The sequence below is a fragment of the Rattus rattus genome, chromosome 1, assembly GCF_011064425.1.
Source record: "Rattus rattus isolate New Zealand chromosome 1, Rrattus_CSIRO_v1, whole genome shotgun sequence".
Lineage (NCBI taxonomy): Eukaryota > Metazoa > Chordata > Mammalia > Rodentia > Muridae > Rattus > Rattus rattus.
Window position 1 is genome coordinate 186,888,980 of NC_046154.1, and position 23,531 is coordinate 186,912,510.

General features: G+C 39.0%; 1 protein-coding gene across 2 annotated transcripts in view; it reads right to left on the reverse strand.

Annotated features, from left to right (window-relative positions):
• The window catches only part of Syt1 (synaptotagmin 1), a 340,885-nt gene that overhangs the window by 176,619 nt on the left and 140,735 nt on the right, over nucleotides 1–23,531 (reverse strand). For both annotated transcript variants that reach the window (XM_032912229.1, XM_032912219.1), the window contains exon 2: nucleotides 17,598–17,777. In XM_032912229.1, coding sequence (XP_032768120.1) covers nucleotides 17,598–17,760 — 163 coding nt within the window. In that variant the 5' untranslated portion in view covers nucleotides 17,761–17,777. The remainder of the gene's footprint in view (nucleotides 1–17,597; nucleotides 17,778–23,531) is intronic.

Genomic DNA, 23,531 nt, shown 5'->3' on the forward strand with positions numbered 1-23,531 from the left:
TACATGCTGGAAGCCAATATGACTCTATGCTAGGCCTGACATATGGCAAAGGGGAAAGTGACTTGCAGATATAACTCATATCCCAACCACAAATCAGTTGTAAGTAAACTCGTCAAAAGGGAGAGATTTCTGAAAGGGCTCACTCAGTTCCAAGGCCTTAGGGCTGGACAGGCTCTTCCTCAAGTGAAAAGGTGTTCTCTTGTTGGTCTTCAGGAAGCATACAGTCCTGTCATCTTAAACTGCCTTTGGAATAGCCAGTTAGGAACCAAGGACCTGAATTTTTCCAACCACTTGGGAAAGGTCTCAAATACTTTTCTATCTAGTTTATTTTTTTTTACCTTGTGGCAAAGACCTTTTGCAGAAGATGCACTTAAACTGTGCTTGACTCTTGATCCATATAAACTGTGAGACATTGATGTGAGGTAATAGAAAAGTCATATCACATTTCTCTATACACTGAAGTTTGCATATATTTGTAGCAGTATAACATAGTCTATGTAACTCAAAACTTGATAGTTTAGTAGTATCTTCTCTGTAGTAGCAACATATAAAGTGTCTATGTATGCCTCTAAAGACTTTAGAATGTTCTAGAAGATAAACATCTAGAATGTAAGAGAGTAAGCATGCTCAGCACAAGACCATAGTGAATCCAAAGGCAAGGAGTATATGATCAAGGAAGTGAGAAACAGTGACCGTATGTTGCTAGATAGTCTTTGTAACACTGTAGTCAAAGCTAATGTGCTACCTGTTTGACTCAGAGAGGATCTCTCACACTCAGTGCCCTGATGAACCATCTCCGTTTCTTTATTCTAGGGTAACAAGTGAATTCTGTTGCAAATGGTAAGAAGCATTCATGGGTAATAACACTAGGGTGGGATTATCTTGTGGCTTTTGGAAGTAATTGGGAAAATGACCTCTGTGGAAGTGGTGATCTATTCTCTTCCATTGTAGTCTAGCCTCCATCTCAACACCTTTTAATTTCTCTTTGTCTACTGGTGTGGACTGCAATTCTTCCTGTCCTCTTGTGGGAAGAGAGTGGATCATGATTACTGCCTTTACTTTCTAACTGTGCTTCTCACTTCTCAGCCTGTCACCCACACCCTGTCCATCAACTCCCCACTCCAGCACTCTAAGGAACAAGGTTTTTCAAGGTCACTAAAGAGCTCTGTATCTACTGGACTTTTTTTTTTTTTTTTAGGCATAATCTTCTGAGATCTATTTGCGGCACTTGCCCCGCCAGCAGGCTTACTTCTTCTCATGGTCAAAACCAGAAAAAAGCAAGGTTGCTAGTATTCTATTCTTAAAAGCCCACAGAGGTTTATGGTTTGTAGAATACATTATGACCCACTCAAGAGAATATAATTATTTCTTAAAATTTTTCCAACTACACTACTGAGTATATTCTATCCAATTGCATTCGTCTCACTTCTAACCATACATTTCTGTCATGATTTAGCTCATGTTGTTCAGTGTGACATGATTTCCTGTCAGCTCTCTGCTGATGCAAAGCCTTTTGGGTTCCAGGCACAGTTCAAAGATTTCCTCTTTCTTTCCTCCTTTCCTAATTCCTATATTCGAACTTCCTCCTTCATATCTAGTTCACTGGAAACTCTAACACATGCCTGCCTATCTGCGTCATGCTAGCACTTACTTTGTTTACTGTCTTTGAGACTATAAAATCAGAATTACGTATGCAAGTAATGATTAATCAAATTAAAGTTCAATATACAGACCAGGGCCTGTACCTAGTACTCAGGAAATGTGGGTGATCACGACAGTGTCTTTTGCTTCTCTTCTATTAGACTTGAAGTGTAGCAAAGGTAAATTGAATTAAGTGGCTTGTTGTTTAAACCAAGCCTCATGCCGTGCCTTCAAAACAACTTTCTTAGAATCAAATTGACTAGTTTTCCACAGAAGTCTTCTTTACTTAGCTTCCACATCAGTACACCTTTCTTTTCTCTTAGCTCACATTTATCTCTTCATCAGCCTCTCTCTGTATCTGTGGGTTTGGTAACCTAAGAGTTTCTTTCAGATGCCCCTTTTCTTTGCTTCCCTTTCATATGGGCTTGCTAACACTATGACTCCATTTCCACAAGCTGAACTCATACTCAAGTCCCAAATCACAGTGTCTACTTCTGTACTCTTCTTGCACTCCTTACTTTTTCCAGGTCCTGGAAAGGATGGGTATTCAGTATCTCTGGAATTCCTTTCATTTTCTCTTCCCTTCACATCTTTTGCATCAGTCACACTGCCTGTCAGCAGCAGACTCCCAGCGTCTGCCACCAGCAATTTTACGCTTACTCCAGGGTCCCTTCAAGGGCCTTGTTCCTGCATATCCTTCTCTCCAATTTTCACTTCTCATCTATGCTCACCACACATGGCTGCCAAACAAATGTTCTCCAGACAAGAGGATAATTACTCTATTTCCTGCTTATCTTTATTGGTTCCTGAATCCCTTTGGGGTATCAAAGTCTAATAGCTTGGTATCAATGGGCACCTTTAACCTAGTTTCCGGTTCCTCTTTAAGGACCCTTCCTAGGATCTCATAATTTTCAGCACGCATCCTATTTTTGCCGTGCCCGGGAAGATCTACCTTCTATTAGATTATGTTGGTCGCTGTTGTTTGAGTGTGAAGCGTTGCCCATGGGTTTATGTATTTGAATATTTGGTCCTTGGTTGGCGACATTATTTTGCAAGGCTGTGAGACCTATGAAAGGTGAAGCCCTGCTGTAGGAGTGGATTTGGTGGCAGGAATGAGAAAACTACATAGCACAGTGGCCCCTCCTTTTTGGTATTCCCTATTAGATGCACATCCAGGACATAAATTGATATCTTACTACTTATAAGCATCTAGTATATAATATCAAGTATGTAATAACTGCTCAGATTCTTCTTGAGAAGTATGTTATGCAAGATAGCATGCAACTACTCCTCAGAAAATATAAGTATATTAATGTATAATATGGGTAATAGAAACAACATAGACTAGAAAGAGCCAGCATTTGGATCAGCCTGGTTCTTATAACATGGAGGCATGTGGTTATGCAGAGATGGAGTAATGACATTTCTGATGTGAACAGACCATGGACTAGGGGGAAAAGAACAGGAATAAGAAGCATGTCTAGTATCTAGAAATATGTATGCATAGAATTGAGATGGTAATCATGTTGGAAAGGTAGGCTATGCCAACAGCAGATAAGGCTTGACAAATAAAGGAGTTAAAAATTCAGATGAAAGGAAGTGGTAATGGCTACTGAATAAGGGACCTGTATGCTCTGAGCTAAGCAACATGAATATGTGGACAGCATATGTTCAGTGGATGGTCTATGGATGCGTAGGGCAATATTGTTATAGACGCTAATAATTATAGCATCTACAAGGTCCCAGATTAGAGCAGGATCACTGGGAGCACAGGGACTGCAGCATTGTGGCTGATGGACTAGCTGGAGAGCATGGGCACAAAGCAGGATGGCTAACAGATGAGGTCATGCTTCTGAGCTTTAGAGCAGAGGCACACATGTCTGTGTTGTTGAAGAAATGAGAGTTTCTCACAGGCTGAATTCTAACCATGGATGGGACATTGAGGTGACTGGATCCAAAGGAGACCTTTAAGAATTATTTATTTTATTTTGTATCTTTTCATGTATCATCCTTTCATATCTTGATTTATTATCTATTCAAATATATTTCTCAATTATGCTGGGTTGTAAAAGTGGTTTTTTTAATTATGGAAAAAAATCCTTGTCACATCTATGTACTTAGGATATTCTGTCCTTGTCTATGATTTCTCTTTGTATTGTCTGTGCTATATTTTTTTAAAAGCCCAACTTTCCCCCTTTCCCACAAATTTTCAATTTGATAAGGCTTTATTTATCAAATTGTATTGATAGTCCATGCTTTGGGACCCTTTCTAGAGGATATTTTCCATACATCAAGGTCACAGAGGGTCTTATTGTTTCTTCTTAAAGTTTTCCAGCTTTAGCTTTTACATGAAGATCACATTTCACTTGGAAGATTGCCAATGTTAGGTTTCAAACCTGGGACAAAAGACTGAGGTGCCTCTTTAACCTATGTAAGTGGACACTGGTTGCCAGGTTCTCCCTGCATCCCTCAGGCCTTACCTGTTATAGGGTCCTCCTGGCTGGCTTAGCCAGCCTCCTACCCTAACTTTTCCAGGCCATGAATTGGGATGCCCTTCTCCCAACTGCTCTTCCATATATAATCCAACCATTTTTTGCTTACCTGGTCTCTTGTCTACTCTTTTGGGCCTCCTGGCTGTTATACCTGGTTCTCCACTTTCCCCTTTTCCTTCCTCTTTCCCTCACATGGCTCAGAAGCATGTCGGTTCTGGACTCTCCCAGATGTCCCTGCCTCCAGCTATGTCTTCCTTTTATCTACAATAAACCTTCTCCTCCACCATACCTAGCAGTAGTCATGTTCTTTGCTTTTTTAATTTCTTTTTATTTCATTTTGCAAATTAAAGCTACAAGATATATGCTATACAATTACTAGAATGAAGAAGACTAACAATTCTAAGTGTTGGCAAGTTTATATAGAGTCAGAACTTTCATACTTTACCACTGGAGAGAAAAATATAACAATAAAATTAGAAGTCACTTTATCACTGAGGTGTCCTGGCTATCCTGGAACTCACTATATAGACTAAGATGGCCCTGAATTCAAAGAGATCTACCTGCTTCTGCTTTGTGAATGCTGGGCCTGAAGGTGCACACCATCATGCTTGGCCAGCAATTCCATTATCTAGATATTTTCCAAGAGAATGGAAGTAGGCATACTTCTACCCAGAGACTTATAAGTCATCTTCACTGTTCTGAGCCCCAAACTGAAAATACTTTAAGTGTCCATCAAGATATACACAGCTAAGAAAAAGTATCACTTTTCTGGATATCCAATAATGAACTACTGCTTAAAAAATAAAAAGGAATGGATTATTAGAAGATGCAACAATGTGAACAGCAAACACTCTTAAAAACATTACACAAATAGAAACAAGATACATAGACTATACAATGTTGTATGATTCCACTGTAACAAACCATGGGAGAAATTATAACATATATATATATATATTATATAATAATCCAAAAATATAATAAGGTGACAGAAAGACCAACTAGTGGCTAAAGCTAGAGATGCTAGGACAGGAATTACTAGAAATGTACTAGGAACTGTTTTTTAGAGTGATGATCACATTGTATGTATATGTGAAATATACAGAAATATGCATGTATGGTGCAGGCAACTTAACTGTTTGCAAAGCATTCTTAAATAGAATTAAGGAAAGCAAGAAGTTCAATACAGATATCAAGGCTAGGGATTAAACCTTGAGTGTAAATGACATGAAATCCATCATATTATAAACCCTGAAAAGACAAAGGAATCACAGAGATAGAGGGATGCCTAAGGGCCATCTTTGGGGATAATTTTCCTTGTCTACAATTAGAAGAAAAAGGAGATGAGAGTAAAAAGAATAGAAAAGAGAGGCTACTGTCATGGTTCTCAATGTTCCTAATGCTTTGACCCTTCAATACAGTTCTTCATGTTGTGGTGACCCCCAACCATAAAATTATTTTCATTGCTACTTCATAGCCCTAATTTTGCTACTGTTATGAATTGTAATATAAACATCTGATCTGCAGGATATTTGATACATGACCCTGTGAAGGGGTCCTTTGACCTCCAAATGGGTTGTGGCCCACAGATTGAGAACCACTGGAATAGAAGCTTACTAGTCAACAACAGAGTATCAATAAAGGCAAGGTATGTGGGGCAGGCTACCTTTACTGTCACTGGTTGAGTGAATATCCATGTCAAGTCATCTATAGAGTGGCAATGTGTAGCTGTCCCTAGTGAAGCTATATGCAGCAGAATGGACAGTAGGAATGGTCCACATGTTTTCTGTAATTGGAAGCACAGGTGAAATCACATAGTGTTCAGCTTTTAGAGCTACCATTAAGCTCAAGCCCTTGTGGAGGTACTTGTGTCTGTGCATCAGACACACCAGTGTTATAGCTTAAGACTACTTAATGCAAAATAGCAAAACAGATTCACCGCTGATGAGGACCTGGAAGGTAGCCAGTTAAATCGCATTAACACTGCGTTAGCAGGAAGAGAAGTGGGTAGATGACAGCAGCCCTGAAAGGTGAGGTGATGGGGAAACAGTTCCAATCAGTGTGGGCAGGAGATGGCAGGCAAGGCCAGGCTGAAGCACCACTTCAAATGATAACCACCGCTAGGGTGTTATCAGCAATGACAGCTGCCCAGAGCGCTTTGTGTGCCTGCTGGAGGAAACTGAGAGTCCTGAACGAGGTCACTGTAAACAGCTACTCACTGTAGCAAACCTCATCAAAGGGCTTGCTGCAGGAAGGGGCTGGCTACTGCAACATTTGAGCTGTCCCTTGAATTTTCCCCATGAAAGCATAGGGAACGGGATGGTGTTATGCAGCAGCTGTCATATCAAATGAACTTATCTAGCTTCCTTGGTATCCCAATATAGCACATTAAAAAATAAAAACCTAAGAGATGAAATCAGTAATGGATCCCAGATCTTTACTTTAATAAAAGTATGTGTGGGGAGGACTATGCAGCCAGAGGCCCATTTAGGGATGGTCTGCTTATCAACTGCACCAGACTGACTGCCACCAGGCTGGAAAGAGTAAAACAAACAAGGGACGTGTTCAGGCAATACGGGCAAGTAGGAAAAAATAACAGAACAGAAGGGGATGTTACTAATGAAAGGTCAAGAATAGAGACAGCAAAAGAGAAAAAGAGAGACAAAAGGTGAGCTGGGCAAGAGCAAAGACCACTCTTCTGGGAGGTTGTCTACCTCTGTTCCAACATAAGGGTGAATGTCACCTTTCTTACTATGTCCTTCAAAACCTTTTGCATAGGCTTCTTCCAAGCCATTTTCTTGATGACTCAATGTAATTAATAGGTTGCTCTGAACAAAAGGGGAGTAAGAATTCTGCCTACCATGAGCCTGCTTTGTTCTGGAACTGGAGAAGCAGAGGAAAAGAGAGCGTCCGATCACACAGATTGCACAGTATTAACAGACAGACACAGCCATGTAACATATCGAAATGACAGGCATATACAGGCCTGGGTTCATAGCAGAGCAAGAGCTGGTCATTACTAGATGATTGGGAAGTTTCAGGAGAGGGCATAGGAACAGCTAGAAATATCACAGAACTCAGAAGGGCAAGAGGATCCAGAGGCAAGCAGAGGCAAGCAGTGTTCCAGGGAGAGGAGATGGATGTGTGTGTGTGTGTGTGTGTGTGTGTGTGTGTGTGTGTGTGTGTGTGTGTGTGATCTGGATGCAGGAAACACTGTAGATGATAAACTAAAAGACGGGGTAGCCGTTCCTGCTGGAGCACTTGTGTGTGTGGCTCCAGGAAATGAGCTGGGAGCAGATGTGAATGTTCCATCCGATCCTGTCCACAAGGCTGTAGGTGTCTGGCTAGGCCACTGTGATTTCCTGTAGAAGTCCTTCTGAAAATGGAGGGAAGACAGAATGGCGGTTCAACACATGGTAAAATGGTTTGTTTGACGTGACATGTGAAGCATGGTGTATGGTAACGTGCCGTAGAAACGGACAATAGAAACAGCATTTTAAAATGCACTCGGGATTATATTGCAAATATTACTTATAGCCCTTTGTGAATATTACTACTTATTTGCTCACATCTATACAGCAGAAAGTGTTACAGCTCGAGTCTTATTTGGCATGCAAATTAAATTATTTGCCCAAGGACATACACTAGTAACATCTTAGTGAATCCTGACAGATCCAGCTCACTTCAGTGTTACAGTGGAGCAAGCCACACCCCCTGACATGTGTGCCTACTCATACTGGGCCAGTCTCTCAGTGATTAACAACACTTCCAACAACTTTTAGGCCACAGAAATGTTCCGAAGATTTTAGGGAACACGATTGCAAAATTCTGACAGGCATTGTTTTTTATTCACTACTGTAGATTACTGTGGTTCCTTTACTTGAAAGAACCAGCCTAAGTCCTTACAGAAATAAAATTATAATAAAATTTGACTTTCAAGGCATCGAGCCATTTAACTCTGTCAAGTAAAGGGATTATGGACAAAGTATATATTGCTTTCAGGTAAAAGCATACTTCTCAGCCACATGTTTCTAGTATTTATAATCTATTATTATGTTATTTGTTCTCTCTCTCTCTCTCTCTCTCTCTGTTATAAACAGCTTTAAATAAAAGATAAAAAGCAGGAGAATGCAAATGGTTTCAGAATTTCTCCAGGGCTGCAGTTCCAATTAAAATGTTTCTTGGTGAGGAAATCTTTAAATGGCCTAATATCTTCTTATTCTTTACTTATAGTTATCTAAGCTCATTCAAAAGACAGACAGTGAATGTGTTTGGACTCAGAAGATACCGAGTTTCAATCCCTTCATTATAATATTGTCTTAAGTGAAAACCAAACAAAGAAAAATAAAGCCAAGTGCTGGAATGTAATTGACCAGCACATAATTTTCTTGTGGCCTCTGCTCTAATTTCTTTAGTGGATGCAACTGAAAGTGCGCTAAGCCTGACAGTCAGCCATGCCATAAGGATCGATACAGCCTTAAGAGTGAGCGGAACAGCAGGAACCCAGGTTTCTACGTCCACGGCTTCCTTTATAAATTTGCTCCTGTAGGCAGGCTTTGCTAATGACAACCTATGCTTCGTACTGTAACAGCTATGTGTTAAGGAACTGACTTTTAGAGCTATTTAAAAATATCTCTGTCTCCTTGTAAAGTACTCTAGCAAGGTAATTCTTGAGCTGCATTTAATACCAGACCATGGTGTTATCTGCAGCCCTTATTTTCCTTCTATAGGCTTACTTAATATCCTTGAGATGCCAACAAACTTTAACTAAATAAGCTCTGGGAACTTAGCTTGGATCTTAATTTGTTTGGTGACTTTTATAGCTTATGGCTATGTTGTATCACCCATGCTTTGGAAGTTTATAGAATCCCTTAATGCTAGTTCATTTTAAAGGAGTGAATTTCTTTGGGGGGGATTTTTCTGCATAATAGGATTCCAGAAGGAAACCACAAGGACATATAACAGTCCTTCCTGAAATGCAATCTCAGTGGCATGTAGTTAGCTTAAATTGCCATGCAGACCCCAGAATACTTCTAGAATTATACTGCACACTTGCCTAAATTCAGTGTTATCTACAGCACTACAATTTGTAAGAAATACTTTAAAATAGTTTTCTGTCTCACACGGTGAGCAGATAATATAAAATACTTCTATATATATAATTTTAAAGTTCAATGAAATATGTTAATTACAAGGGAGAATTAAGGCTCAGATTTAAAAAATCATAATTTGTAATAATGTACAAAAAATAATATAAAGAAATCGTCAGGTAATGACACTATAAAACACGATGAAATAATTAGACGCCTGCAACTCCTAGAAGGGCCATTGGACTTTAGAGAATCAAAAGATTATTTTTTAATTAGGACCAAAAACCAAATACTAGATTTTAGACAAATATTATAATAAAAGCTAACCTGCTTTGTACACTTAAGCGACATATAAAACCACCTTGTGTGTGCAGGAGCGTGTGAGCATGTGCGCGCGCGTGTGGACACACACACACACACACACACACACACACATACACAAAAGCAAATAGTTCTAGGTCACATAGCTATAAAGTTTTCCTTCATATACATGTCCTTTTAGGATTTTGAAATTCTGTGGGATGCATGTTTGTAGCAAGTACTGAAGAGTAAGTAGGTTCTTGCCAGGTCCTGTTCCCATACCCAAGGTTTAGTGCACTAAAAATAACCCAACAAATACTCACTGTACCCCACAGGGGGCAGTACAAACTGTTGTATGGACTATTGCTTTAGGCAAACTGGATCACTTTAGATTAAAAATATACACATACATATATACATATATTTCTACTATCTTTAAAATAAGAATTAAGTTAAAATGATAATCTAAGATGGTGGACTAAGCTAAAGTGAAGGATTTTTTTTTAAGTAAATAAAAGAATCTCGAGCCTTTATTTGTTCTTTTGCAAAACATACATGCTGTCATTGCTGTCAAAGAAAGGACTGTTTTGATGATTAAAATATTAAAGAATATATAGTATCTATGAACAACTGGAAAATCCTACAGATGTGAATTATGGCTCAAGTTTGGGTCTCCAAAGTTCCAAGTGACTCTTCAGAAGGCGGGAAGTAATAGGAGGGCTTCAGGCTATCTGTGCAGGCTCTCCAGGAAGCCTGTGAGGCTAGGCACCGCTCTGTCCTTGGTTCTGAATGCAGTCACTAGCTTGGTTCCACACACGCTACTCACATCCTATCTGTGAAATACAGAGATAGACTCACAGTGGGACCTGCTGAGTCTTGGCTATACCGTATGAATTTTAAACCTCCCAAGCTGGAAATTAAACAAACTTCCATAGGCTGAGGTTTATGTCATAGGAAAAAACATTTGACTAGCATATGAAAAATCCTAGGTGTGACCCTTAGCACTTTAGAAACACACACACACACACACACACACACACACACACACACGTGCACGCACACAAGCAACCATCATTCAAAAATACGATGAAGTAAAAGAATGAAAACTATGTAGTGGAAAAATGTAATCATAAATTATAAAGTTCTCAAACAAATAAATGTACAAATGTTAGAAGTTCACAGCCTTTCCTGTATGTTTTGTTGAATGAAAGTGGAGATGCCTTCCTTGTGCTTGTGATGAGCTTGTGTGAGTAACCCTTATTGCTGAGTGTCTCTGACTCAATAGATTCCTTCATCGCCACTGTGATGAAGTCAGTGTTGCAAAGTCCTTAAGGTTGAGATTACTCATCAGAATTGAACCTTTCTTTCTTGCAGATTTTCCATTTCCCAGAAGTTAAGAACTTCACTTAACATTTTAGCCATGCCTCTCTGAAGTTTAAGAAGAACTGAGTCAACAGATGGGGGAAGCTGACTCATGTAGCTCGTCCATTTACAGAGTGTGCTACTTTTGAATAGCATGGCTGCATATCTGAGTAAGGGAAGACCATTTAAAGAACTGCAGAACTGATGTAAATAACTATTCACTTATCAGGGTGGCTGATGCAGGAAGAACAGGAATTATATTAAAATCACATTCCAGGTATTCAATCACTTACAATACAAATCACAATAGGACTGTCTTTGAGTGGGTGCACAGTTTTCTACTCGTTTCCAGTCTTTTGCTGTAGTAAGCAATAGTGGAGGGATGTGAGGTGCCCATGACGTTCTCATGAGGCCAAATCATAAAACTGGAAATGTCTCCTGACAACACCTCCACCCCCATACTCTCCAGCATGAGTAACTTCTCTGGACAACAAAAGCCTCTGAGTTCTTATTCATGCAACCAGAATAGTAAGTGTTGGCAGTTTTCACAAGCTTATTGGTGATTCGTGTAATGCACAACACACACACAGTGTCCAGTGCTCAATAACCATGGTGATCAGTATCATAATTCCTGTTCTTCACACAGCATGCATCACTGTGTCCCTAAGAGTCTCTTCATCTGTTTCTTGCCATTGACTTTCTTGACATTAATGATCATGACACTGACATAGGACAATGTCATTATCTTCATTTTTAAGCCACAGGAGGGCAAAGTTATCCAACTATAGTTTTCTTGGCTGATGCGGGCATACTTACATGATGCTCATTGTGTCATCACTAGCTGATCATCTACCTCCTGAGGTTTAAGGCCACCCTGTTCAAAGTGTCCCTTCAGCTAGCTGTCTTCCTAGCTGCTGATGTTACATCAGCAGGAAGACTGTAATAGGAGTTGAGTCTTGTTTTATCATATTTCTGTTTTCAGTGTTTATGTAATATTTCATTTGAAAAGGACTCTTGTGTTAAAAAGATTTGAAATTTATTTTCAGGGTTCAGTTTCTGCAAACATGGGCTAAATTCCCTACTACTTCTAATAAAGTAAAGTTCTGAAACATGACATCTACAGAGTTGCTTCTAGCGTAAATTGGTTTAGTCTTGAGCAAAACTCCATGCCCCCCCCCCTTTTTGAGAAAGAGATTTTTCCTGGTCATCACCTCAATACACTACTGCCCAGATCCAAATTACTCTACATCTTCGTCAGGCCCACTTTCTATGTACAGGAAAAGCACAGATGTCTGAGTAACTGTGCCAGTGTCTTGGGAATTAACCTATCTTGGGAAAGCAAGCAGAAGGCCCTGTAGATAACCATGACAGGTGAGAGATTTGAATGGAAAGCTTTCAAGGGAAGAAACCTCACACAGCCATGCCTTAAAAATGATCGGCTTCTCATCCTGATGTTAGCTGGGTGTTCAATGCTAAACTAATATATCAGAACCAGTAGTTGGCTTTGAGAGAGATTTCAGGATAAGGGTTCATGGGCTTAAATTCAAGTAGCAAATTGGTGGAGACGGAGCTCATTGTGGTCAGGATCACAGTAAGAGTTCTTATTTAAGACTTCCCATAGCAGGTATGTAGAAAAAGAATTGAATGTTGAGCAAGAGGTGTGCTCAAGGCGACACTCAGGAAAATAGGGCTTCATTTTGAGAAATGAATAAGTATGAAAAACTTGAGGGTTAGTTTGTAGAGGAGAATAAGGAGTGGGGAGAAGTTGAGAAGCATGGGAGGGGGGCCAGAACTTGTCAGACTACAGAGGCTGGTAAGTGGTAATGGGCAGAAATATCTGATTTCATGAAACTCAACAATAACCCTCACAGTATCAAGATGTGTCCTGCAAGCTTAAAGAAGCTAATTTTAGCAGCAAACAGAGGTAGGAATCAGAGCAGAAAGCCCTGGATTGTCAAAGGGCATGGAGAGAAGGCAGGGCTCAGGTTTTATGTTTTTAAAACTCTAGTGAAGATGTGAAGGTAAATGATAGAAAAGTAGTTTGACGAGGATAATTTCAGAGGAAGGACATTTTAGACCATGAAACAAGCATCTTAGTGTCCCTTTAGCACCTATGACATATACAACTTTGCCAAGCCCTTCCTGAGATGTGATGTAGGCTAAAAGCAGAGCTGAGAAAAAGCAAGGTCAATAGAAAAGTAAAAAGGTTAGATGAGGGGGCCATGGAAACCCTCCATCATCTTCTACAGAACAGGCACGAGAGAAATAGGCTTAAAGAATATAATGCACATATATTCAGCTGCAAAGTTTCTGGAATTTTCTCTGGGTGACTGACCTAAATAGAGGGCTTTTCTAAAATAGAAATGGAAACTTGTTAAAACAACAGTGTGAATTTAATAATAGCTAACATTTCAAGTGTGGTTTCTTTGTGCTAGACACCCTGCTATACTTGGTACACGCTGATGCTTTTACCCACCAACCTAGTGACAAGAGCACTATTTAAGGTCCTATCTTTGTAACAGGAGGGGATGGATGCATAAACAATTAATATGCCCAAGGTCATACAGACACTGTGCTGTAGATATAGGATTTGGATTCATGCAGCCTGTGCCCATAAATTGTGTCTATTTCTGAGTCAAAGTGTTTATCCCCAAACATTTCTGCACCAATAGCACAGCTATCCTTAGACCTCTTACTCTTATTCTGGACTGTGAGAGAGGATTTGGTTATTTTGCTGTACATAAGGAAAGGTGCACTCTACTTCAAGAAGCTCATGAATATCAAAACCTTAATCGTAGCTATTTGGATGACATGAGTTCATGCTTTACAAACCAACCATGGCCTTAGTCACATTAAAATCAAAGTTGCAAAATAAAAAAGCATTCTGGAAATCCTTGTCTGCTTCATTTAGATAAGAGTGTGCAGAATAAATTGAAAGATAAAAATGCTCAGAGAATTTACCATTTCCTTCTCCTCTCGTACTTTCTCCTTTTACATGTAAGCCCACGGTGTTACGGATGATATCATCAGGCAATTTGGTTTGAATATGCTCACACTGGACTGTGTAGATTACCTAACTAATGACATGCACACTCCCCACCATTGTGACACCTCTCTTCTTACAAGTGGGAATTTCAAGTGACAGACTGAAGCTGTTTGCTATCAATTTTGCAAAAACCACATCTGCCAGATAGCCAAGATTTAGTTCAGAGACCAAAATCGATTAATATTCTAATTTGTTACCTGTCATTAGCATCTTATTGTGTTATGCCAAGTCACAAGTGATAACTTTTATATAGCATATGCCCCTGAAGGAATTTGAGTTTAGGGACATATTTTATTTTGCTCATCATTGCTTCCTGTCTGAAAAATCCCATTAGAAATTTCAATTACACAGGCAGTAAAAGTTTCACTGAATTAAAAGGAAAATATAGATAATTTACTGCTAGATATTTTTAATAAAGCTGCATGACTCTATGAAAAATATAATTTTTCTAAAACCCATTTACTTTAAAATATTTTAGCTATTTACTTGTTTCATTTTATGATATCAAGGAAAACACTAGCAACATAATACTTTGCACAGGTCCTTAGAGGAGCCTCTTGTTTTTAGCCTTGCGGGTGACAGGTGAAAAGCAATCCTCTTTGGAGGGGAACATGGTTATCCGCTATCATTTCTAGCACCTAATGATGGGATAGAAACTAGGGAATATCTTGGGAAGATGAAAGAAAAGCTAGCCAAGGCAAACCAAACAAGGGGTTTCATATGTAACCCTTTGCAGTTGATAATTTTTCTACTGATGAACAGGAAAAGAATGTAATGTCTCAATCTTCATGAGAAAGAAGCAGAAGACTTCATAAAGATGGAAATATTATTTTGCTTTGTAAAAGTGAATAGCATTGGTAAGCACAGAAATGGAATTTTAACACATACAATGTAAAATCCGTGTTTTACTTTGTTGGTACCTCAAGGCTACAGAATTTAAGAGGGAGTGTGTGGGATAGAAGTTGAATTGATCTTTGCTCATTCATTTCTTGGTCAAATATACATTGAGAGCTTTCTATGGACCGCTCCTCATGAATGATGGGACTACTCACAAAGCATGTATAACTTACTTCCCTCACAGAACTTTTATTATTTTGGAAAGATTCAGAGTAATTAAAAACCCCGTATTAAGTGATACATCTACATATATTATTATAGATGGTACTGAATAATATGGTGAGAAAAAGAGCAAGGCTGAGGGGCAGAGCATGCTGGGAACAATGGACATTTGAGTTACCTGGATTGGAAACACTGTGCTTGGATGAACCCTAAGGAGGAGGATGGCGAGTATGAACATGAAAGAGACGAGGACATGAGTCACGCTGCTAACGGGCAGCACATCTCAGTCTGATGGTTATCAGGCTTACTGTGTGTGTGCCTCATACTCTACTCTTCCAGAGGAGACCGTTACACATGAGGCAGGACACGTGTCTATTTCTTGCATTGTTTTCTCTGATAGCCTTTGACACGTTTCTTTGATGGCACCTATTTTGATAAAATAGTCCTTAAGCCCAAGTTTAAATCTACAAAGCATACATATGTTTTCCCTCTAGAATTTCTAACCTCAAAGTTCTATAAAGAGCACTTTGACTTTTATAACAGTCCATTAGCTAGGCGATAGAGCAAAAGAGGAACTGTGATCTTGTTCTTGCTCAAGGGCTTGAGCTGCTGGACCATCTCTCTCCTTCCATTTCTTCTCCAATGGAGCTTCCTGCTGAGAACAGTAATTACCAACAGCTCTGTTACAGCAAGCTTCAGAGAAAGTCGAATTTGTGAACAGTGTGGACATATGAACTCATTTCTAATCTCTGAGGCATGAGATGATCTTATAGGTACATTTTCATAACGTTATCTTTCGTCTGGAATATTCCATTGGTTTATCTTCTCTTCTTGGATTGGGTTCATCCAAGTCATCCTCAGGTCCCAATAGACATTGCAACATAGAAATTCAACTTCTGCTGGTCATGTTATAATTAAGGGCATACTTTTAAACCAATTTGAAGAGGCCAGCATCATGCTGGTGAGAAAGCCAAGGACCCCCTCCCCTCTACACACACACACACACACACACACACACACACACACACACACGAATAAAAAGCTACTAAGATGCTAATCACTATTCCTGGTCACTGTGTCCTGGGCTTTTCCTGAACAATAGAGTCCAGGAGCATGTAAAAAAGGCTAGTCCCCAGGTAGGATTGATTAATTTCAGGAAAGGAAGGACAGCTTAATCTTTATAAATTAATATATATGATAGGTCACATTAATAGGGTAAAGAGTAAAGCAATATGATCATTTCAAAAGAAAAAGAATTTGAAAATAACTGAATATTCTTAAAAATGCTCAACAAATTAAGATATAGAAGAATTAAACTTCAATATGATTAAGGGTGTGCACGGCAGCCTCAGTGTTAGCATTTAAAACATTCCTTCTGTAATTCAGAAAGCAAGATGCACACTCATGAAACAGTGTGGCAACTTAGCCAGAATAATAGGGCAAGAAAGAAATAAAAGGAATACAAGTGGGCAAGAGAAAGAGATATTCCTTGTTTGTATATGATATGATCATATAAAGAGATCCAGAGAGTCATTCCCAAACTTTTAGAAGTAATGAATGGACTCAGTAGTTAAATGACCCAACATTGATATACAAAGGTGAGCATTATTTATATGCACCATGTCAAAGATAAACCAAGAAATCAACCCTTTGACAGTACTAAGAAAACATTCCACATTCACCTACATTGTGTATTTTATTCTTATTACTGTATGTGAACATAATGTGTATGTACCTGTGTGTGAGTGTGTGCATGCACCCATGTTCACGTGTGCCACGGAACACATGTGAAGGTCAAAGGACCTGGGTTAGGAGCTTGACAAGTGAAGTGATCAAAGGATACAAACTTTGATTTAGAGAGGAAAGTAAATTCAAGGGACTCATTTGCATGACATGAGCTATAGTAATGCTGAACTATTGATTAGACAGTGCATATCAGTGTTGACAGTAAAAAATGGTTCTATATGACGTAGTGCCCACATGATACTTAGGTCAATATACAGTACTCACAGCTGAAAATACTGTTATTGTACACAGTAAATATATCTGTAAATATACAAATAAAATTTGAAAAACTAAATACCACTGGTTAGACTTAGTGCTACATTTACTCTCATAAGCCTAGCCACAGGCTTTGTGTTTCCCATTGACAAATAAAAAATTAAAAGTAGATGAAAGCTTTTGAAATACTGACAAATCCATGAAAGAAAGACAAGTTTTAAAAATATTAACAAAGGAAAGAAAATCAAACTTGTAATTGTGGGAAGGTGCTAGCTAATATAGTCTTTCCTATATCACAATTTTATCAATACTAATCTAAACTTCATATAACACAACCTATAGGCATTACTATTATTAGAGAAAAAGAAAATGAAGGACCAACCTACATCCAGCCCAGCATACATGATTTCACTATAAACTGTGCTGTTATCTATAAAAATAGATAATGAAAAATATCATATTCCATTTCCAAAATCACTTCACTTATCATTGGAGTACTACCAAACAGAACTACCACGAATAATAACGTTGAATTCAGCGGACTTTCCAGTGATTTAACGACTGTTCAATCTTTGCTTCTTATTCAAATGAAGATAGTATACTCACATGGAATTTTATGCAGCTCATTCATAAACTTCTGCTTCAGCTTGGAAAAGGCATCTTCCTTCCCTTCCCCAGGACTGGCTGGCTCAGTGGCATTGTGTGGGACAAGGGTCGCAACAGTGGTGACAGGGGCGGCCAGGGCCTCAGGATGACTGGCACTCACCATTTTTGGTTTAAGTGAAACTGTGATGGAGAAGCAGAGAGAAAGCCAATTCAGAACGAACAGGAACGCCATGACTGACCCCGTATCACAGGTGTACCCAAGATGAAAACACAGGGCTCATACCACACCTGCTCGCTGGGTAGGCAGGCTGCCATTAGCATATTACTTCATGTTGGCGCATGAAATATTTATGGGACCACAGTGAGTGGAGAGCTCCTTCCGGGAAGGCTAAGACCAAATGTAGTTACTGACTAGCATTCTCTCCCGACAATACTATGTAAGCCCTCCAACCTATTAGCTATGCATACGAGCCCCAGTTTCCTGTGTAAATTTAATTTTTAATGATATCTTCCCAAAGTATGTAGAAAAAGATTGTTGATGACAGACGTGTTCTATAAGCTAAGCAACTTGTATTATTTTAAAAGAAAAAAACCCCACAAATTATGGATATTAGTATTGGAAATGTTGCTAAGTGATTGCATCCATTCAAAGTGTTAGTGACTTTTAAAATAACAGTATACAATAGCATAATCTTGGAAGCCTAGAACACAGTGAACATTATACAGCAAGTGTTTCTTGAATCTCTTATTGAGGATAAGTTTTATCCTCAGTCATTTTTTGACCTTTACTGGAGGTGATACGCTGATCAATAATTTACTTGTTCTGCTAGGTGGTATTTTTAGGTTACTGTAAATTCAGTATAACTGACTCCATATATCAAGTAATAAAACATGCTCTGTCTGTTTAATTATTTAAATTCACCGAGCTTCATTATCCTATTGAATTATTTTATTAAATTCACTCATTCAATTAGTTTAAATGCTTATTTACCTTTGAACTAAAAAAAAAAAAAAAAGAAAAGAAAAAGAAAAAAGAAAGAAAACCCAATTAATTCTGAGGTTGTAAATGAAAACATTTTGGCTTTGAATTGTGGAGCTGGTAATTTTAGTCTTATTCTCCAGCTAAATGAATTTTTGAAAACTAGTATGGCTTCTCAATTTGATGCTTATAAAGTGGGAAGAAATAAACTGCTCTCTGTCTTACTCAGGGTGACTACCGCTGTGATCAAACCATGACCATAAACGACCTGGTGAGGAAAAGTGGTTATTTTACTTATGATTTCATATCAGAGTACATCACTGAAGGAAGTTAGGGCAGGAACTCCAATAGGGTAGCAATCTGGAGGCAGGGAGTGATGCAGAGGCCATGGAGGCTTACTGTTGACTGCCTTGTTCTTCATGGCTTGCTTACCTTGCTGTCTTAGAGCACCCAGGACTATATAGCCCAGGGGCATCCCCACCTACAAAGGCTAAATCCTACCACATTAATCACTAACAGAAAATGCCCTATAGCCTGCCTACAGCTGCATCTTATGGAGCCATTTTCTCAGTTGAGGTTTCCTCCTTTCATATGACTAGCTTGTGTCAAGTGGACATAAAATCTAGCCAGGACAATTCTCCCTTTGTCAGTTTGACATGCCAATACCAATACAATACCAGCTAACAGCAACCTTGTCTTTTTTTGTTTATCTCTCAAATATCACATTAATCATCACAATATAAAACACATTCAAAACTTAAAACTCCCAGGTTTTACAAATTTGAGTATTTTAAACCTTTAATTTCTTTAAAATCCAAACTTGATTTAAGAAGCCAAAGTCTCTTTAAAAACTCCCTAGTCTCAAAACTATGAGCTCCTACAAAATCAAAATAAGTTAATACTTTCTTATTCTCAAAGGGAAGAAGCAAGGCAGAGTCCCAAGCCAGATGAAGAAAAATGAACTCCAACAGTGCAGATAACTCAGCGTCCAGTGTCTCCCATCATTCCCTCACAACCTTCTTGGTTCCTGAGGGTTTGCCACAGCACCCGCAGTGAGTCTCATGGCTGAAGCCAGCTCTGCTGCTGTCTGCAAAGTTCTCATCTCCTACTGTCGCTGGGCTACAGTTTTACCAAGGGCCTTTCTTGGGAGCACTTCATAGTGCCCTGCCCCACATTCCCTGAATGAACCCTTCTATCCTGGGCTTCCCATTGCTTCTGGGGTTAAATATTCACTTCCAGCCTCTCACGATGCCAGCCCTCAGCTGCTCTTCTTGACCCTTTCATGCAGTATTAATTTGGAGACTTACACAGGACCCAGTTTTGACCAGAATGAGGTACAACCTAAGTCACCCACAGAACTTCTGTGCATTGACCCTAAAGAAACACTAGCCAGAAGACTTCACCTGAATGATGCTAGTCTCTTCATAATCATCACTAATTGGGTTTTGTGCATGGGTCTGATGTATGTTTTCTTTCTTTTCTTTTTTCTTTCTTTCTCTCTCTTTTTTCTTTCTGTCTTTGTTTTGTCTTCTTTTTATTTGCCTGTTTGTTTTTTCTAAAGGAGCGAAAGAAGGCATGGAGTTGGATGGATGAGGAGGTTGGTATCATCTGGGAGGAGATGAAGCAATATTGTACAAAGAATGATTTCAATAAAAATATATAAAGAAACAGACATGCGGCTCTTCTCTGTGAGCCACGTGTCCTACATGGACATCTCCTGATCTAGGTCTCTTCAGCTAGCCGAACACTGCAGTGCCATTTAAATACTCGGTACTGGTGTATGATTAGTATGATTTTCTTTTAAATCTATTTACTGGTGAATGAGAAACACATGTTCTCTAAATAACAGGAAACAGATTGCATAATTTTATATGCACAGTCATCTAGCTTGGGAGAACAAAATTTTAGCACACTGAAGAAAAACTATTTTGGATATAAACAAAAAGCCTGTGCTCAAAGATAAGAAAAGATAGCCTTATCAATTCCTTCTTTACAATAAAAAACTGAAAATTAAAAAAGGATGCAGTTACCTAGCATTTTGGTTAAATATCAATAGCAAAGGTCAGCATACAAGGAGCTGGGTAATTGTGAGGAAGGGTAGAACCGGAACATGCTCTGTGGACCCAAAATAATAGAACGTATCAAAGTACGTGAAAGGGTTCATAGTCATTCTAGGAATCACTGACCAAGAATTATTGCTGAAATACATTTTAATGCGAAGACATTTGTAGGAATTTAATATCAGAAATTATCAACAGGGGTCAAATAATTGTGGTAATTTATAAGGTAATAGTATTAACCTTGTCTTAAATAGCTTCAGACTTGAAAGCACAAGGGATATTGGATGCTAAATATAAGCAATGAGACATTACACAGATTGTTTAAATAAAGGGCTTTCATGTTAAAAAGGTTGGAAAGATAGAGTCAATGCCAAATTTCTGGTAGAATTATTACCTTCTATGTCTTTATGTTCTCAATATGGCATAAATCTGAGTTATGAACAATGTTAAAAGTGTTTGTTCTTATGAGGACTGAATCTGACAATGTGAGTTTAGTACACATAATGCTGGATTGAAAACACTTTCAAACACAAAACTAAATCTCAAGGAAAAATGGTGAGGCAAAAATTTCAGCAAAAAATACACAAAATGGCCACCGGCTAAAGTACAATGTAGACAAAATAGTGAAGTCTTTTTTTTTTTTTTTTTTTTTTTTTTTTTTTTTTTTTTTGGAGCTGGGGACCGAACCCAGGGCCTTGTGCTTGAAAGCACCACTGAGCCAAATCCTCAACCCGTAGTGAAGTCTCTTAAAGGTTCATTTTTGTGGTATACCTGCAGAAAATCAGAATCATTGTTGTCATGACAACCTCCTTCTAGTCCCTCACTTTTATCCTAACTTTAGTTAGGTCTATCTCTAGATCTAAAACTTTGTATATATTTCTCAGGTTATATAGTGAGATATTTTATTATACTGCATGATTTCAACAGAAACCCCCATTTCCCCCTCTATTTAAGTATTGCAATTTGTATTAAAAGCACATGAAACTTCAAGGCCAAACAGAAGAGTTATCAAAAAACATTACCAAAGAAAGTATTATGATACATAAGACCCCAAAACTGTAAGTTATTGTTGGCATGATCATTAAAAATAGTCCAGGAGATATGAGGACACGGGTGTTTTGGGATTAGAGAAAGAGGGCAGAATTTAGGGAGTTTCACTTCATGAGTGTCCTCCATCTACCATGGAGGAGGTGTGAGGCCAGTGCAGCCTTCTTGGTCCTATTTCAACTCCCAGGCTCAGTCAGGAGCCACACCCTTTCTGCCTATGATGTTCAGAGAGTTGCTGACAGACATAGCCAGGTACTTCCTCCATTTAACAGGTCAGGCCAAGAGGAGCTGGCCTGTCAATGTCCCTTCACTAAAGGTCACTCTAACCCTACACTAGTGTCAAAGCCAGGTAAGGTTCCCAGGAAATATGATCACATTCACTGTGAAAGGACTTGGAAAAACTGTGAACGCCTGCTGTCATTTTCACTTAAATTCTTCCGTAGCCCGAGGATCCGTAGGCGAGCAGCATAGCAGACCTCAAGGTGCACCTTCTCTGCAATTCAGTCAGATACGTTTTCTTGGGAGATGTAAAGGGGAAGCAAGAGACTACAGGGCTATGTTATGGTGGGTGGCAGCTGGTTTCTAGGGACAGATACAATAAAAGGGTTAAATTAAAAAGGTGGAGGGAAGGGGAAGCCCTTGGTCCTGCTAAGACTGAACCCCAGTGAAGGTGATTGTTGGGGAGGGCGATAATGGGGGAGGATGGGGAGGGGAACACCCATAAAGAAGGGAGGGAAGGGGTTGGGGATGTTGGCGAAACCGGGAAAGGGAATAACACTCGAAATGTAAATAAGAAATACTCAAGTTAATAAAGAAAAAAAGGGAAAAAAATTAAAAGGTGGGAAAAATACTGTAAAGGATTGACATGAGTTAACATACAACATACAGAAAAGAAATTGAGGTCACGTGTCAAAAGGTGTCATTTTTTTTTTTCGGTTTACTTACAAGCTTTCTCAGTGCGTTTAAGGTGCCTAGATTTGCTATACTGTCCCCCGTTCCTTGTGTTTATCTTAACTCTCCTTTCTGTAAAGAAAGATGTACCTGACCCTAGACCTGTAGGTGGTGAGCATGAGGCATAGTCAGGATATAGATTCCACGTCTGTCCATGAGTAGCACCTTCTCAGGAAAGCTGCCTTTCATAGGCTCTGATCATGAGAAAGGTCTATGTAGAGGCCATATGGTCATAGCCATAGCAGATATAAGGAAGAATGAGGGTGTGTGTGTGTGTGTGTGTGTGTGTGTGTGTGTGTGTGTGTGTGTGCATGATGTGTGCGCTCACATGCCGTAGTATATGTACACAGAGGTCAGAGGGCAATTCTTTATTTGCATCATGTGAACCCCAAGGATTGAACTCAGGATTTCAGGCTTGGAGGTAAGCCCCTATAATCTGCTAGGATGTCTTTTAAAATTATTTTTAATTGAAAACAGATTTTTTTCATATAATATATTCTGATTATAATTTCTCCTCCCCAACTTCCCCACTCACCCAAACACACAGCCTTTCTCTCTCTCTCATTAGAGTACAACATGCATCTAAAGTAATGCATGAAAAATGTAGTGAGGCCAATAAAACTCTTATCTAAGTATGTAAGTTATGTAATGCTTTGATGTGTCCAGAGCATACAGACCAGAATGAACATGTTTCCTGCGCAGAGCCAGGATTCCAAACACAGATATCTTACCTAGAGCTGCTATAGTCTTTTGGGGGGTGGTTTGAATGACCCTTTCATAGGGGTTGCTTAAGGCCATCAAAAACCAGATGTTTGCATTATGATTCAGCAGCAAAATTACATTTATGAAGTAGCAGTAGAAATAATTTTATGGTTGGGGGGTCACCGCAACATGAGG